At 36.7% G+C, this 18977-nt stretch overlaps 1 protein-coding gene across 5 annotated transcripts in view; it reads right to left on the bottom strand.

The window, feature by feature from the left end:
* The window catches only part of MORC1 (MORC family CW-type zinc finger 1), a 357937-nt gene that overhangs the window by 92213 nt on the left and 246747 nt on the right, over positions 1-18977 (bottom strand). For all 5 annotated transcript variants that reach the window (XM_059922175.1, XM_059922174.1, XM_059922178.1 and 2 more), the window contains 2 exons: positions 17698-17841; positions 15340-15494 (listed from right to left, as the gene is read on the bottom strand). In XM_059922175.1, coding sequence (XP_059778158.1) covers positions 15340-15494; positions 17698-17841 — 299 coding nt within the window. The remainder of the gene's footprint in view (positions 1-15339; positions 15495-17697; positions 17842-18977) is intronic.

Here is an 18977-nt window from a genome sequence, read left to right as displayed (position 1 = left end):
GGTTCGAGCTCTGGTCTGGGAAGATCCTACATGCCGCGGAGCAACTTAAGCCCGTGAGCCACAACTACTGAGCCTGCGCGTCTGGAGCCTGTGCTCTGCAACGGGAGAGGCCACGACAGTGATAGGCCCGCGCACCGCGATGAAGAGTGGCCCCCGCTCACCACAAATGGAGAAAGCCCTCACACAGAAACGAAGACCCAACACAGCCAAAAATAAATAAATAAATAAATTTATAAAAAACCAAGACCCAACTATATGATGTCTATAAAAGACTCACATCAGTTTTAAGGCCACACATAGGCTCAAATTGAAGTGATGGAAAAAAAGATACCGTGCAAATGGAAACCAAAAGAGAGCATGGGTAGCTATACTTATATCAAACAAAACATACTTTAAGTCAAAAACTGTAGGAAGAGAAAAAGAAGGTTATCATTTAACGATAAAGAAGCTGATTCATCAAGAGGCTATTAACAATTGTAAATACATACACCCAATATCAGAGCACCTAAGTATATTAAGCAAATATTAACAGATCTAAAGGGAGAAATAGACTGCAATGCAATAATAGTAGGAGTCTGCATTACCCTTCTTTTAACAATGAATAGGTCATCCAGAGATAAAATTATAAGAAAAAAATGGACTTGAACTATACATTAGATAAAATGGACCTAACAGACATACACACAATATTTCATCCAATAGCAACAAAATAAACATTCTTCTCAAATGCATATGGAATATTCTCCAGCATAGATCATATGTTAGGTCACAAAATAAATCTTAACAAATTTACAAAAATTGAATCATATCAAATATCTTTTCTGACCATAATGAAACTAGAAATCAGCAAGAGGAAGAAAGCTGGAAAATTCACAAATAGGTGGAAATTAAATAATGGACTACTGAACAACCAAGGAGTCAAAGAGGAAATCAAAAAGGCAAAGGAAACAACCCATTTACCATCACATAAAAAAGAATAAGATACCTAGGAATAAACCTACCTAAGGAGGCAAAAGACTTATACTCTGAAAACTATAAGACACTGATGAAAGTAATTGAAGATGACACAAACAAATGGAAAGATATACCATGTTCTTGGATTGGAAGAATCAATATTGTTAAAATGACCATACTACCCAAGGCAATCTACAGATTCAATACAGTCCCTATCAAATTACCAATGGGGTTTTTCATAGAAATAAACAAATAATTTAAAAATTTGTATGGAAATACAAAAGACCCTGAAGAGCCAAAGCAATCTTGAGAAAGAAGAACAGAGCTGGAGGAATCAGGTTGCCTAATTTCAGACTATACTACAAAGCTACAGTCATCAAAACAGTATGGCGGTGGCACAAAAACAGAAATAGAGATCAATGGAACAGAACAGAAAGCCCAGAAATAAACCCATGCATAGCAATAAACACCTACATTAAGAAACAAGAAAGATCTCAAATAGCCTAATTTTATACCTCAAGGAGGTAGAAAAAGAACTAAGCCCAAATTAGCAGAAGGAAGAAAAGAGCAAAGATCAGAACAGAAATAAATGAAATAGAGAACAGAAGACAATAGAAAAGATCAATGAAACTAAGAGCTGCTTTTTGAAAAGATAAACAAAATTGTAAAACTGTTAATAAGACAAGCTAAGAAAAACAGTGAAGACTCAAATAAATAAAGTCAGAAATGAAAGAGGGGACATTACAGCTGATACCACAGAACTATCAATACAAAGGATCTTAAGAGACTGCTATGAACAATTATATGCCAACAAATTATATAACCAAGAAGAAATGGGTAAATTCCTAGAAACATACAAACTACCAAGACTGAATCATGAAGAAATAGAAAATATGAACAGACCAAGAGTGAGTAAAAAGATTGAATCAGTAATCAAAAATCTCCCAGCATTTTTTCGACTGGGTTTTTTTTTTGATATTGAACTGCATGAGCTGTTTGTATATTTTGGAGATTAATCCCTTGTCAGTTGCTTCATTTGCAAATATTTTCTCCCATTCTGAGGGTTGTCTTTTTGTTTTGTTTATGGTTTCCTTTTCTGTGCAAAAGCTTTTAAGTTTAATTAGATCTCATTTATTTTTGTTTTTATTTCCATTACTCTAGTTGGTGAATGAAAAAAGATCTTGCTGCTATTTCAAAGAGTGTTCTGCCAAAGTTTTCCTCTAAGAGTTTTATAGTGCCCGTCCTTACATTTAGGTCTTTAATCCATTTTGAGCTTATTTTTGTGTATGGTGTTAAGGAGTGTTCTAATTTCATTCTTTTACATGTAGCTGTCCAGTTTTCCTAGCACTACTTATTGAAGAGACTGTCTTTTTCTCCATTATATATTCTTGCCACCTTTGTCATAGATTAGGTGACCATAGGTGCATGGGTTTATCTCTGGGCTTTCTATCCTGTTCCATTGATCTATATTTCTGTTTCTGTGCCAGTACCATACTGTTTTGATGACTGTAGCTTTGTAGTATAGTCTGAAGTCAGGGAGTCTGATTCTTCAGCTCCATTTTTCTTTCTCAAGATTGCTTTGGTTATTTGGGGTCCTTTGTGTTTCCATACAAAAAATGGACATAAGATCTAAATAGACATTTCTCCAAAGAAGACATACAGATGGCCAAATAGCACATGAAAAGATGCTCAACATCACTAATTATTAGAGAAATCAAAACTACAATGAGGTATCACCTCACACCAGTCAGAATGGCCATCACCAAATAATCTACAAACAGTAAATGCTGGAGAGGGTGTGGAGAAAAGGGAACCTTCCTACACTGTTGATGGGAATGTAAATTGGTGTAACCACTATGGAGAACAGTATGGAGGTTCCTTAAAAAACTAAAAATAGAATCACCATATGACCTAGCAATTCCACTCCTGGTCATATACCCAGAGAAACCCATAATTTGAAAAGATACATGCACCCCAATGTTCATTGCAGCACTATTTACAATAGCCAGGACATCTAAGCAACCTAAATGTCCGTCAACAGGGGAATGGATAAAGAAGATGTGGTACATATCTACAATGGAATATTACTCAGCCATGAAAAAGAACAAAATAATGCCATTTACAGTAACATGGATGGACCTAGAGATTGTCATACTGAGTGAAATAAGTCAGACACAGAAAGACAAACATCATATGATATCACTTATATGTGGAATCTAATAAAAAGGGTACAAATGAACTTATTTACAAAACGGAAGTAGAGTCACAGATGTAGAAAACTAACTTAGATGTAGAACTAACAGATGTAGAAAACTAACTAACTAGGGGATAAGGGGCAGGAGGGATAAATTGGGAGACTGGGATTGACATATACACACTACCATATATAAAATAGGTAACTAATAAGAAATTGCTGTATAGCACAGGGAACGCTACTCAGTACTCTGTAATTGCCTATATGGGAAAAGAATAAAAAAAAAAAAAAGAGTGGATATATGTAGACATATAACTGATTCACTTTGCTGTACACCTGAAACTAACACAACATTGTAAATCAACTATATGTCAATAAAAAATTTTTTAAAAAATCTCCCAACAAATAAAAAGCCCAGGACCAGATGGCTTCAGTGGTGAATTTTATCAAACATTAAAGAAATGAATACGTATCCTTCTCTATCTCTTCCAAAAAACTGAAGAGGAGGACACCCTTCCAAACTCATTTTATGAGGTCTGTATTACCCTGATTCCAAAACCAGATAAGGACATTATAAGGAAAGAAAAGTATAGGCTAATATCACTGGTGAACATAGATGCAAAAATCCTCAACGAAACAAAGCAAACCAAATTCAACAGAACAATAAAAGGATCATGTGGTATTTATCCCTGGATGCAAAAACAGTTCAACATACATAAATCAATAAATATGACACACTACATTAATGGAATGAAGACTAAAAATCATATGATCATCTCAATAGGTACAGAAATAGCATTTGACAAAATTCAACACCACTTTATGATAAAAACTCTCAACAAATGAATTACAGAAACTATGTACCTCAACATAATGAAGGCCACAGACAACAAGCCCACAGCCAACATCATACTCAACAGTGAAAAGTTAAAATTTTTCTTCAAGATCAGGAATAAGACAAGGATGTCCAATTTTGCCACTTCTATTCAACACAGTACTGGAAGTCCTAACCAGAGCAATTAGTCATGAAAAAAGAAATAAAAGGCAACCAAATCAGAAAGGAAGAAGTTAAAATTTTCTCTGTTTGCAGATGACATGATAGTATATATGCAAAACCTAAAGACTCCACCAAAAAACCAAACAAGGAATTCAGTAAAGTTGCAAGATACAAAATCAACATACAAAAATCAGTTGCATCTCTGTCACTAACAATGAACTATCTGACAGAGAAATTAAGAAAGCAATTTCATTTACAATAGTATCAAAAACAAGAAAATACTTAGGATTAAATTTAACCACGGAGATGAAAGACCTATACACTGAAATCTATTGACTGACGAAAAACGCTGAAGACATAAATAAATGGAAAGATATCCTGTGTTCTTTGATTGAGAGAATATTTGATTGAAAGAGTATGTCCATACTACTCAAAGCAATCTATAGATTCAATGCAATCCCTATGAAAATTACTATGACATTTTTCATAGAAGTACAAAAAACAATACTGAAATTTGTGTGGAACCACAAAAGACCTTGAATAGTCAAAGCTATCTTGAGAAAGAAGAACAAAGTTGGAGGCACCACACTTCCTAATTTCAAATTATAACAAAGCTATAGTAATCAAGACAGTATGGGACTGGCATAAAAACAGACACATTGACAAGTGGAATAGAATAGAAAGCCTAGAAATAAACCTACACACATATAGCCAACTAATCTTCGACAAGGGTGCCAAGAACACACATAAAGAACATTCTTTTCAATAAATGGTGCAAAAACTGGATATACTCACAAAAGAATGAAACTATTTTATGCCACTCATAAATATTAACCCAAAATGAATTAAAGACTTAATTGTAAGACCTGAAACCATAAAGTTCCTAGAAGAAAACATATAAAAAGCTCCTTGACATTGGTCTGGGTGATGATTTTTTTTTTTTTTTTTTGATATGACACTAAAAGCACAAGCAAAAAAAAAAAAAAAAACGTGGGACTATATCAAGCTGCAAAGTCTCTATATGGCAAATTAAACAATCAAAAAAATTAAAAGATAACATACAGAAGGGGAGAAAATATCTGCAAGTAATTTATATGATAAGGGGTTAATATCTAAAATGTACAAAGAACTCACACAACTGAATAACAACAACAAAAAAACTCTTACTGAAAAATGGGCAAAAGACCTGAATAGACAGTTTTCCAAAAAAGACATACAAATGGCCAACAGGTACATGAAAAGGTGCTCAACATCACAAATAATCAGGGAAGTGCAAATCAAAACCACAATAAGATATCACTTCATACCTGTTAGGATGGCTATTATCAAAAAGAGAAGATAAAACAAATGTTGGGGATGTGGAGAAAAAGGAAGCCTTGTGCACTGTTGGTGGGAATGTAAATTGGTATGAGCATTATGGAAAACAGTATGGAGTTTCCTCAAAAATTAAAAATATAACTATTATATGATCCAGAAACCCACTTCTGGGTATATATCTGAAGCAAATGGAATCAGTATCTTGAGAAGATATTTGCACTCCCATGTTCATTGCAACATTAGTCACTACAGGCAAGATATGGAAATATGGAAACCACCTAAGTGTCCAATGATGGATGAATGGCTGAAGAAAATGGTGTATGTGTGTGTGTGCGCGCACGAGAGAGAATAAAATATTATTTAGCCATAAAAAAGTTGAAGATCCTGCCATTTGCTATAAGAATGAATGTGGAGGTCATTACTGCTAAGTGAAACAAGCCAGACATAAAAATATATGATATGACTTATATGTGGAATCTAAAAATAATAATAATAAAGTTGAACTCATAAAAACAGAAAGTAGAATGGTGGTTGCTGGCAACTGTGGGCCAGAGGTAATGGGGAGACGTTGGTCAAAGGGTACAAGCTTTCAGTTATAAACTCAGTAAGTTCTGAGGATCTAATGTACAGCATGGTGACTATAGTTAATAATACCGTATTGCATACTTGAAATTTGCTAAGAGGGTAGATCTTAAGCATTCTTACCCCCCACACATGCAACAAGGTAACTGTGTGACGTGACAGATGTTTTAATTAACTTGACTGTGGTAAATATTTCACAAATATTTCATTAATCATCATGCTGTTCACTTTATAAACATACACGATTTTTTTTGTCAATTATACCCCAATAAACCTGGAAAAAAATTCTTGTCTATCCTAGTCTGGCAAGAAATAGTAAAATTAATAATAAAATTTATTAAACTAGGTTGGCCTTAACATATGAAGTGGTATACAATTATGGGTATTTTTAATATATGGTTTTAATAAACCGTTTTTTGTTAATGTGTATTAATGAAGGTTTTTAAATTGCCCTTTCATCAAGAAGTCAATTAAGAGCAAAAAAGTGAAATTTCAAAATATGAAAAAGTACTTGACTTTTAAAAATACATCTTAAATATTTCCACCCAATGGAGAATGCTATGTAGGTAACCCAAAATTTATTAATTTCATAATTATATTATTTTAACAACCTCAAGGTATTCTGATTTTAAAATTCAGTTTACATTTATAAACAGGAAATATTTATAATATTCAAAATTATAGAATACATACCTTGAGACTTTTGTTTGAATAATCAACAAGCTTGTTAAATTAATGGAATAATCAGGGATTAATGCACACAGAATTAAAGTCCTGATTTCTAGAATAAGTATCTGAGAAAAGCTGTGAAAATTTAATTTATTGCTAGCTATGTATGGAGTATTGTATTCAGAAGATTCCTAACATTTAAATTAATTTGATTAATTTTTCAGGAGCCTCTTAAAACCAGGAAAAAATAGTGGGAACTACTGCAATAACTTACTAAAAAAAACTGTCAAAAACAGTAACTAAAAGAGCAGTTCACACAGATTTTGCCTCTTAAAAAGAGGAGAAATGTAACAGCCTCCTAGATGTCAGTTTCATATCTATTCATAGAATGTATAATGACATTCAGGGAATCAGTTAGCCAAGTGGAGAAGTAATAAAATTCAGTAATAAACTACCAAAGCAAAGCTTTGATGTTTTCAATCAAAATAAGGAAACCTAAAACAGTTTATGAAATCAAAGCACCAGGAAAATCTTAAGATGGAGAAGGTATTTAAATGAGGTCCCTGCCTTCAGGTAGTTCTGCATCTAAATAGATGATTATATTCTATTTTTAAAGATCTCAAATAGAAATTACACATCCATTCTCAGAGGACTGTTGATCACACCTCCTCCTCTGTTGAATATTGTCCTATTTGTCATTACCTGTGTCATTCTTAGCTAAGCTAGACATGAGACCCTTGCTAAGCTGATCCATGGTGTGATCATTTATCATTTATAGTCTTGATGGCATCTCTGGGTTAGGGATAGCAGACTGGTTTCAACTGATACGCCAACTCCCATCAGTTGGTAGTGAAGCCTGTACACTCTTGAGGCCAGCAGCCACTTATCAGGAAGAACTGCCATGATGGCTTAGAGAATGTGTGGTGCATTTGAGATGAGAGAGGGCCTATATGATCATTTCCCAAAGAACTCTATTTAAATTGAGGCGAGATGAAACAAGGCAAGATGTCTTCAGTGGTGCTGAAGGTGCTTCCAGTGCCATTCTTTCTCTTGGCTCGTGAATGTGGCGGAGTGGGGTTGGGTCAGTCTCATGGTACAGTACAGTCAATGGCAGAAGTAGGTGGCAGCTGCAGTCAGAATACCTTCCCTTCTCCACTCTACTGTGAGCACAGCGGACTCCACAGACTCCAGGAATCTGCGGAGTTGGTCCAACTTCATAGTAAGGTCATTACTTCACCTGACAATGTTGCATCATTTTCTCTCATTCCATATCAGCTGCTTCCCACGAGGATCTCCTTAAGCTGCAAAAATGATTTCAGAACCACCCCCTGCTCCCGACTTGAGAAAATACATGATGACAAAAAAAATAAATAAATCATGAATTTAATCATACTTTTGTGTGATTTTACATCTTACTACCCACAACTACATCTATACGTATTGGAAAAACTGTAGCATGTACATGTACAAGACATAATGCCATTTTAGACAATCACTGGTAGCCAGGGATTCAAGGACTCCAAGCCACCGTCTAAGGTCCCCTAGGGCTTCCTGCCTACCAGTTCAGAACCACATTGTTCTGCACACTGGAGACTAGAAGGAAGATGGATGGAGGCCTCAGGGTGACAAACTTTCAAAAACAAACCTCAGGAGAGTTAGGTTTCCACTGGTTCTTTCCTTATAAAGGAACAATTTTACTTTCCCTTTTCAGGTTATACTTTTATTTTGTCATGTTCATAGCTTTCTTTAGATATACTCATTTTTTCCTATTCTTTCTAAAATGTGGAAATCAAAATTAGACATAATAATAGAAATATATTCATAAAACATTCTGTGTTATCATGGGCAATAGCCTAGTTAGCTACCTAAGTCTCCTCAATACCTGGATTAGCGTAATTTTTCTTTCTACCAGGACTCTCTTTACCTTACTCAGACATACACAAAGCCCCCTAACTGACTTAATGGTCTCAAAGTCTAAAGACTCTTTTTGCTGTTGTTAATACAACTTATGTTTAATTCTGATTGCACTGTCTTAATATCAGAGTCATTAGATACAACTTACTCTTTCTTCTAAGGTACACATATGCAGACTAATGACCAGAGTTTTGAGGTCTTGCTTCTGGTATGGCAGGGAAAAATCAAACTGTAAGAATCAAAGTGTATTTAATTCCAGACAAAAGAAGAGGAGCTGGCTTTTTCATATTTTATTTGCAATATAGGTGAGATCCTCTGAGATATTTTAGCAAGAAACTTCATTGTAGATGTAAAAAATGTCATTATCATGATAATAATACAAGTGCAGTCAGAAAGAAAAGGAAGCGTAAGTGCTGTCAATGGTGATAATTTCAATTACCAGGTGAAAGCAGTGTAAATGGATAAAATCTAAGAATGTGATCATTTTTAAAAAAAAGAAATCAATCCACTGAACTCCTGAACCATCCTGCTATTTGCTGGGAGCTGGCACAAAGTAACAATTTTAAACAGAGTACATATTTATGCCATATAAATAAGTTAGGCAAATGCCTATAATGTTTTTTAATATTTTAATTTTATCTCTAATTCCTCTCAAATCAAGCTTTCAGCCAATGTAATTTGTTTAGTCGTATAGAGTTCCATTGTTTCTGCTGTCAAATAGTAAATTACCAACTAACATGGGTAACCAAATAGTAGATGAAAAAAGTTTTTCTTTACAGAAGTATTAGAGTTAATAATCAAAGAAAATATGAAAGAATTAGAATATAAGATTTTGGAACTCTTAAGGGATCTGAGCTTTGATCATTAACTGTTAATATCATTAAAAGAGAGACAATCGAATGACTTATGGCTCCTGATAGAAAACACTACCACCTCTGAAGCATCTTGATGAAACAACAACAAAAAAACACATCTGAATTTGGTCAAGCTGCTAGATTCTACCAATTTACAGAGAAATAAACAGAATGGAAGAATCTGTTAAACTACACCCAGTAATTCAGTCAGCAAAATTTAAACCATGAAAACTATAAGACAACCAACTCAGTTTTTCCTACAAATAAATTCCCACTGCCAAAAAAAAAAAAAAAAAAAGAGAGAGTGAGCAGTAAAGAGAAATATGAGGATGGAGTAGAGGGGCTATGAATTATAATAGAAAATAATACAAAATATAAAAGATAGGCTGGATATTTTTATGGTATTAAGAAAGTATTGATAATTTTTTAGGTGTGATATTTGTATTGTGGTTATGTTTTTAAACAGAGTTCTTTCTTTTAGGAATACATGCTAAAATATATACAGCGCTTCCCTGTGGCACAGTGGTTAAGAATCCACCTGCCAATGCAGGGGACACGGGTTCAAGCCCTGGTCTGGGAAGATCCCACATGCCACGGAGCAACTAAGCCCGTGCGCCACAACTACTGAGCCTGCGCTCTAGAGCCCGCGAGCCACAACTACTGAGCCCGTGAGCCACAACTACTGAGCCCGTGTGCCACAAGTAGAGCTTGTGGTGCCGCACACCTAGAGCCTGTACTCCGCAACAAGAGAAGCCACCGCAATGAGAAGCCCACACACTGCAACGAAGAGTAGCCCCCGCTCGCTGCAAGTAGAGAAAGCCTGTGCACAGCAACGAAGACCCAATGCAGCCAAAAATAAATAAATTTATAAAAAAAGTTCTTCCGTGTTTAAAAAAAAAAAAAATTATATATATATATATATATATACACACACACACACACACAGATATAATTATAAAGTGTCTGGAATGTCCTTCATAACCCAGTTGTGGGGGAGTAGGTGGGAGCATGGATAAAACCAGTTTGCCCAGAAGTTGATAACTGTTGAGGTTGGATGAAGGGTTTACGGATTTCATTTTCCTTAAATCTGCCTAATTTTGCAATTTCCCATATATATTAGTTTACTGAGGCTGCCATAACAAAACACCATAGACTGGGTGGCTTAAACAACAGAGATTTATTTCCTCACCGCTCTGGAGGCTGAAAGCCCAAGATCAATGTGTTGGCAGGTTGGTTTTCTGTGAGGCCTCTCTCCACCTTCTCACTGAGTCCTCACATATTCTTTTCTCTGTGCACACCCATCCCTGGTGTCTCTTCGTGTGTCCACATTTCCTCTTCGTATAAGGACACCGGTGACATTGGATTAGGGCCCAGCCTAACTGCCTCGTTTAAAATTAATCACCTCTTTAAAGGTCCTATCTCCAAACACAATCACATTCTGGGGGTTTCTGGGAGTTAGGACTAAAACATATGAATTCAGGGGAGGCACAATTCAGCCCATACCACCATAATACAAATGTTTTTAAATAAAAGATAAAATACAATATTTTAAAAATACAATAGAATAAATACATAAAATCCGTAACTTCAAAAACTGAATTTAAAAAAATGACTTGCTTCTCAACCTACACCTTCAAATAATCTTGTCTCATAGCCTCGTCTTTCAATACTTACATAGGCCTCCTCACTCAATGTGTATCCTTAGCAGAATGTTGTGTTTCACTTTTCTTCAAGTGCCTTCCTGAGATCTCAGAGACTTAAGTATATAATAAGAGAAACAAAATTTTGTTGTGAGCAGCTAGCTACATCTAGCTACTGGACTGTTATGGGCTGACCATTTGTGTCCCTCCTAAATTCCTATGTTGATGCCTAATTCCCAAGGTGATGGTATTTGGAGTGGGGGCCTTTGGGAAGTAACAAGGTCATTAGGGGGAGCCATCATGAATGGGACTGGTGCCCTTATAAGAAGAGGCCAGAGAGCTCACTCACTCTTTTTCCACCATGGGAGGATACAACAAGATGTCAGCAGCCTGCAAACTGGAAGAAGGGCTCTCACCAGAACCCAACCGTGCTGGCACCCTGATCTTGGACTTCCAGCCTCCAAAGCTATGAGAAATAAATTTACGTTGCTCATAAACTGGTCAGTCTATGGTATCTTGCTATAGCAGCCCAAGCTAAGGCATAGAGAGTTATCTATTTTTAAAAGAATTATTCATCTAACAAATATTATCCCTTACTTTCAAAATTATACAAACTGAGAAATTAATATGGTTAATTGTCCTCACCCAGTGTCCCATTTCTACCTCATTGGAGGTCATTGGTGGAGGGCCAAGTGCTTGATTTCTGTATCCAGTGCAACAGGATTTAAATAAAATCAGAGAGAAAATACTGGCCAAACCTAACATATCAGGAAGAATAGCACATTAGGTAAAAGTCACCATATGATTCCAAAAATGGTCCTGACAACATGAAAAAAATGAGCCTAATAAGGTGATAACATTTAATAGGAATAAATGTAGGATTCTACACTAGGGTCCAAAAACACTTACTGGAAAAATATAAAAGAAATATGGCTTAACAAGAACACACATTAAACATTTTATTAAGAACTTTAATTGGTAATAAAGATACTGAGGGTCAATAATGTGCTTACTCAGAATATATTAGGCTATAGCAACAGAATTACAACTTAAAGAGATGATGATCCCATTTTATTCAAGGTTTCATCTGAAATTTTTGTTTCCAGGTAATAGACTTCACAAAAAATAAGGTGAAAATGGTGAATATATTTAATGTCTTGTCAAATAAAGAATAACAACAGAACTTGGAAATGTTAGGATAATATAAGACTGAAGAGAGACACAAAACTTCAAATAGACAGCTGTCATTTGAAAAGGTTTTAGGTCTATCCTTCCTGGCCCCAAGGGGGAAGAATGAAGTTAGCCTTGCTAACTCCTCCCCATCCTTCAGGAAGTAGCTCTTCCTCACAGAGGCCTTCTCTGGCCTCTAAACTGTGAACTCCTGATCACTGGCTCCCACTTCTTCTCTGTTGGCCACCAATCCCATTTCTAATTGTCAAATTGTGTTAGCCCTGCTAGACTGTAAATTCCCAGAAAGGGTGGACCACATCTGATGTGTTGGTCCTATAACACTCCACGCCTGGCACAGACGAATGAGTAAAAGAACATATGAGAAATAGATTTGACATTAACATGAAAATGTATTTTCTAACACAGTTGTGCAAAGATTCATGGGCTGCCTCAGGAAGTAGCGATTTTTCTTTCATGGAAAACCCTTGTTCAGGCTTAAAGTGGCTTCCACTTGCCTAGGGCAGGGGTGCGTGAGGTAGAGGGGAATTAAAGCATGGGGTGGGAGGTAGTGACTCAATGAAATGATTTTTAACCTTCTTACCAACCTGAGGCCCTATGATTTGAGTGCTGCTGGGAAAGACTGTGCTTATTACATCATAGATTTCATTTTAGCACGTCAGCTATATTCTGATCCATTTTGGAAAATTTTAGTAATACACTTCTACGTAATTGCTTCTGCTCAAACTCAAATTTCATTTGATATTTCCCTCCATCTTCTTCTTCTCCTTCTCTCCCTATTCCAAAAAGCTGATGATTAATATTTCCATCTTACTGTAAGGATGCATAAAGTTTCAGAAAACATAGTAGCAGACAGTGGGGTGAGGACAGACTCAGAGACAGGAAAATCACTTCTGAGATTCTTAGCACGAACTGTGCCAAAAGTAAATGCAGCTTTGACAAATGACACAAAAGTCATCACCTCTCCATTCCCCTTTCTGCTGATTCGATTTTTACAAGGGCCCAATTTTCCACAGAAACTGATCAGACTTGCAGCAAATACAAAGACTGCATCTTTTATTTATAAGGCAAAAAATCTACCCAAATACTTTTCATTAAAATTGCGTGTCCTGTAATACTAGCTTTCAGAGTATTAGTCAAGCATGACATAACTTTGCTTACTCCTGTGGGAATTAATCAGCAAAGACCTTGAAGGTCGATCTCCTCAGCACAGTTCCTGAGACTACCACTTCTGACCTTGATCACTTGATTCAGTTTGACAATGATGTCTGGGGGTGAAATTGTGAGACAGGTGAGCAAATGCACAAGCTCACTGTCCTTTCTCCACTCTCTGCTTTCCTTCTAGAGGAACATCTTTTGTGAGAGCATCCTCTAGCCCTAAATCAATTCAGAGACAATTATGGAGTTAGGAAATCAACATGTTATTAACCATCAATAATTACAATACAAATATAACTTACTAATCTTGACTCTTATTACATCTACTGAGAAGGTTTTGAAAAAGTTAGGTAGATAAGATAGAAATAGGAAGTTACATACAGGGGGGGAAGGCTGGCAAGTCACACCCTGGAGTGGAGAGTACAAAGTTGGGAGGCTACCCACACTCCACACAAAGGAGCTTCCAGAGGAAATATGAGGATGGGGGAAGTGGCATAATTTTCAAATGCTCAGCGTTTTCTTTTTGAACCATGTCATGCTAGCATTTAAAGGCCAGCAAGAGGATCACTGATCTGTACCACCTCACCCTGTATATTCCTATGTCTTCTACAGCTTTAAGCACAGCCAGCCAAATAATGTAGTCATTCCTACATTTAGTATAACTTCAAACATATCTCTGAGAAAAAAAAAAAAAAACACATGTGAAAAAGTATGCCTATGCTAAGCAAAAGTTCTACTCTTCAGAGAAGTGCTTCTTAAACTTTAGTGTGCATACACATCCCCTGGAGATTTTGCTGACATGCAGATTTTAATCCAGTAGCTCTTGGGTGGGACCTGAGATTCTGCATTTATAACAAGCTCTCAGGCAATGCTGATGCCGCCGGTCCGCAGACCACACTCTGAGGAGCTTTTAGACTCTGACAGGAAAATCCAGTCTGGGCAGGAAATCTGTGCCCTCAACTTCATTCCCCCTTTACATTTTTTTCCCCTGAGTTCCTGCACTCTTTCCTGTTTCACTGGTACAAGAAAATTTCAGAACCAAGCAGAGTGGGTACAAAAGAAAAGAAAATATTCTAAGATTACAACTTCAAGTGTGACAATAATAAGATTTTAAGTTGTCTCAAGGTTAGAGACATAATTTTTGATATGCGTGAATTATACATACTTCATGTAATTCACTGAACAAATACACAGTAGCCTATTTCTTTCCATAAATGAAGCCCTATGTCTGCATAATTTAAAGGAGGTTTATTTAATTAATGCACAGCACACCACTATTCAGTTATCTCTGGAGAGTGAGGTGATATGAAAAAGTCAAATTTTCCAGATAACTAAAGTTTATCTTTTTACGTTTCCAAGCATATGTATTTTAGTGATTTTTTTCATCTAAATCTTTCTGGAATTAATGTATTCAAGACTTATTAGATATACAAAACATGGTTTAATATGCCTCTAATTATCCAGGGTCAACAATGATTATTCTACAGCATGATGTAACAATACTGCAGGTGCTACTCAGGTCCATGTGGGACTCTGCACTCCTACACAGTAGAGTCCTAGAGTGCCCTTTGGGGGTTTCTCAGCTTATTTCCAGCAAACTTCTGCCCCCTCTCTACATGATCAGCTGCCACTTCATAGTGCTCTCTGATTGCCCTCCTCTTAGAATTTTTAATCTGCTGCTTTATTTCTCACATAATATTCTGGGGAAGATTTTAAGACTAATTTCCTTTATGTTTGTTTTTTTAATGCAGGCACTCTCTTTCAGGGTTTGGGGTTACTGGTTACCCGAATCAGTACAATCATTCCAGCTTAAAGACATCACCAAGTTAATCTCCCATTAAGTATCTCTTACTATGACTACTGAATACTCACTGATTCCAGTGTCCTTACAGTAATGGACCAAGTATTGTCCCATAACTTTTAGAAGATGATTATACTCTCGGACATTGAGAAATTCCTGCTTATTATGGGATGGTTCCATGATCTCCAAGGGTATATCAACAATTCCAACCACACCTGCACCAAGTCTGGAAGAATAAATACATATAGAAATTATACGAAATTGAGCTAAGGAAACAGAAAAGGCTAATATACCCTCATCTTTCAAAATCAATTTTTTATAAAACAAATTCAGTCATTTGGTCCAAACCATGTCAAAGTTAACAAATTATCTTATAACTGTACTTTTTAATGTAAGTCTACGGTCATCCTAGTTGTGCTTGGTCCCATAATACAAAATCTCTTAATACATCATTACTGAATTAATAAGACTCCTTTTCCAAACCTATAACCTGACATGGGGAGTCAAGGTGGGTGGGAAGAGGAGTCCTTTTAGCAATAAACATCCCTAACAGTCCCTTACGGCAATAAACTGACATGGTCCTCTTAACAATATGAGCCAGTCACTTTTTTCATCCTCATTTCACCTGTCGGGTTGGATGTCTCCTCATCATTGCAGAGGTCCACAGGTGCTCAGTGGGAATATATGGGCTGTATTATCTGAGAAGTAACAGCCTGATGGATAAACTCAAAATTTTTTTCACATTTTTAGTAGCTCATGATGTATGTAGCTGGGATATTCTGCTTAGTGCTATAACCTGTTTAGGGAAAGGGCATCCAGAAGTCTAGCTCTTCAGGGGCTCCCCAGTGCCCGCAGCCTGGCACACAAGTCACACCTTCCCAATTTGGGGCCGCTGCCTATCACGTTTTTCATTACTTTCCCCTTCCACCCTGCCCTCCCTTCAGCCAGTCATTCTGTAAGTCTGAATTTGGGCATCATTTCTTCCAGGAAACCTGACTTAAATTCCCCCAGTTTCATTTACTGCCCCTCCTAAGAGGCTTTTTGCACCTGATACTTGCCTCTAACATATATTTGTTCATTCATCAATTCATTCACGCTCAGCACCTGGCCCTATTCGAGGAACTAGGAATACATTATGAATAAGAAAGACAAGGTCCCTGTTTATGAAGTTTCTCTTCTATTAAAGGATGACAGCCATTAAGGGTGATAAGGGCATTTCAGATGGCGATAAGTGGTATAAGGAAAACACAGCAGGTGCTGTAATCTGTGAAGAGAGAAAAGGTGGAGAGGGGTGATGGCAGGGGCTGATTTTAATTAGACAGTCTAAGAAGACCTTCCTGTGGAGCAGACTTCAGAGCTGGTGCCTGAGTGACATGCTAGGACCAGCAGTAAGAAGACCTGAGGACAGAAGGTTCAAGGCAGAGGGAAGAGCAAATGTCAAGGCCCTAAGGCAGGAACAAGCTTAGGATGTCAGAGGAACAGGGAGCCTGCTGGTGTGAGGGGAATGCAGGCAGAGGCTGAGGATGGGTGGGGTGTGTCCCAGAGCCAGGCAGAGGCCAGATCACAGGCAGACGATGAAAACCAGTTCTATTCTACATGCACTGGGATTTTAAGCAAGAGAGTAAACCAAGTTATGTTTTAAAAGATCATTCTTGCTGTTCCCACACAATAATAAATATGTATTTATACATTTGTCCATCTCACTGGACTATAAGTTCCTTAGCAAAAGGTAGTAGGTTTTCAACATTTTGTCTGCAGAGCTTAGTACAGTGCCTGGCACAAGATACTGCAATGCAAGTGCTGTTGAATGAACAAATGAGTGAATCACTAATTCCTTGAGAGTGAGGGAACAAGATGAAAAACTGTCCCCCCGAGCCATCCTATTGCTCACGGTTATCCTGTCTGACTCTGTGCTTTTCTATGGTCTCTCTTCGGGACTCTGCATAATTCATGAGAGCAGCTTGTGGAATTTCAGACCCACCGCTGCGAAAGCACCAGAATGTATTCCTCTGGGATCCAAGCAGGCTGAAGAGTGTTAAGAATATACGCTCATGCAGGTAACTGGCAGGAACTCATACATGCAGGGGCTGCACAAAATGTTAACAGGGCTGTGGTTTAAGACTATGGATTTTTCTTTTCTAAAATTTCTTTACCCTGCTTATATTATTTTTTGAAATATCAGAAACTTAACCCTAGTAGATGGCACAAGAAATGGTAAAATTTCCAAAAGCATGCTTTTTCCTTAGAGCAGGCACACAGCTCCACTGACATTATAAATTAGGCAGATGAATGCCTGCACACTGATGGGAAGGGTGGATGGGGGATGTGACACCTGCTCCCATTATGATTAATCACTTAACTCCACAGACAAAATCTTACTGCAACTTCCCTCATCCTGCCTGTGCCTCTGAAAACAAAAACATACTTACAACGACTTCAGTTTCAACTGTGGGCCCACTTTCTCATGCATTTTGATCAAGCGGTTATTACTGTAAATGAACATCCCAGCTTGGCTTCGGTTTTCTATGTTCACACCAAAGAACAGGGTGAGTGTCCTTGCTTTTTTCAGTTCTCTAGCATTACATTTAGAAAGTAAAAAAATAAATTAATAAAAATATACAGTTTACAAACTGAAGGTAAATATCAAAGGAACTATATACATAAAATATACAGATATTTTGCAAAACTTAGTAAGCACACTCGGTATCTCTGTATGGCCAAGTATTTTGCATAAACATAATAGGCAATAACATTACCAGTCAAACACAAGCATTCTTTGATTCAAAAATGAGTTTGCCAGTTTAAATTTACAAGAACTAGAAAGTGCAAAGCAGTTGTGAAATGTTAACTGGTCTAATATGTACATCACAGCATTTTTTGAAAAATGATGATTTGACCATTTTAAAATTTAGGTATTTCTAATTTTCAGCATGTTCTTAAACCTCCAAATATTCTACACAGATTGGAATGTGCCAAAAGATATTCTTTAGTTTTCTCTCTTTTTCCAAATTCAAAGGTAAATCAAAGTTAATTAAGCAAGTTTACAAGGGCAACAGACATTAGCTCCTGTTTTTCTGACTCTGTCTGCTATACTATGTTTTATGTGACTTTTGTATTAAAAGTGTAAAAATAGAAAATGAGACATAGCAGACACGACAGAAACAGTCATAGTAACAGGAGGCTGCTTGGAGCTATGAAAAACACCTGGATGTAAGAACCAGAAAGATGGATGTGACTTCAAATACAAGCTTGTCTTTGTAACAACCAAGTGACTATGGATGAGTCGCTTCAACTTTCTGTCTCGTCTGAAAAATGGGAATAATACCTGCCTAGCCACTTGGGATTCCGTGAGGAGTAAAACATTATGTTCAGTATAAACCTGGAAGACATTAGGTGCCTGGCGAATGTTATTCTCCTTTCCTAACCAAGAATGGTACCAAATATAATTCTTTCCCTCCACCCATCCTGTAGCTCCTCTCATTCCACAAAAACTGCTTTTCTTTTCAAATTCATGATCATGGGCTATTACAACTGACATAATATACTTACTGGACTGATTAAATATATCTATCATTAAAGGACAATGACAAAGTTGTGTCAGTCCTTCTATGTGGATATGATATACAGAGTACATCAGACTTTCTGAGGGAGTTACTGACATGAATTAATATATTATGTATTTTTTTAATGCATATACATGTAGGGTTAA

This window comes from Balaenoptera ricei, chromosome 4 (genome assembly GCF_028023285.1).
Source record: "Balaenoptera ricei isolate mBalRic1 chromosome 4, mBalRic1.hap2, whole genome shotgun sequence".
In the NCBI taxonomy this organism is placed as follows: Eukaryota; Metazoa; Chordata; class Mammalia; order Artiodactyla; family Balaenopteridae; genus Balaenoptera; species Balaenoptera ricei.
Note: the sequence above shows the minus strand (reverse complement) of the source record. Positions and strands in the feature narration are given on the sequence as shown.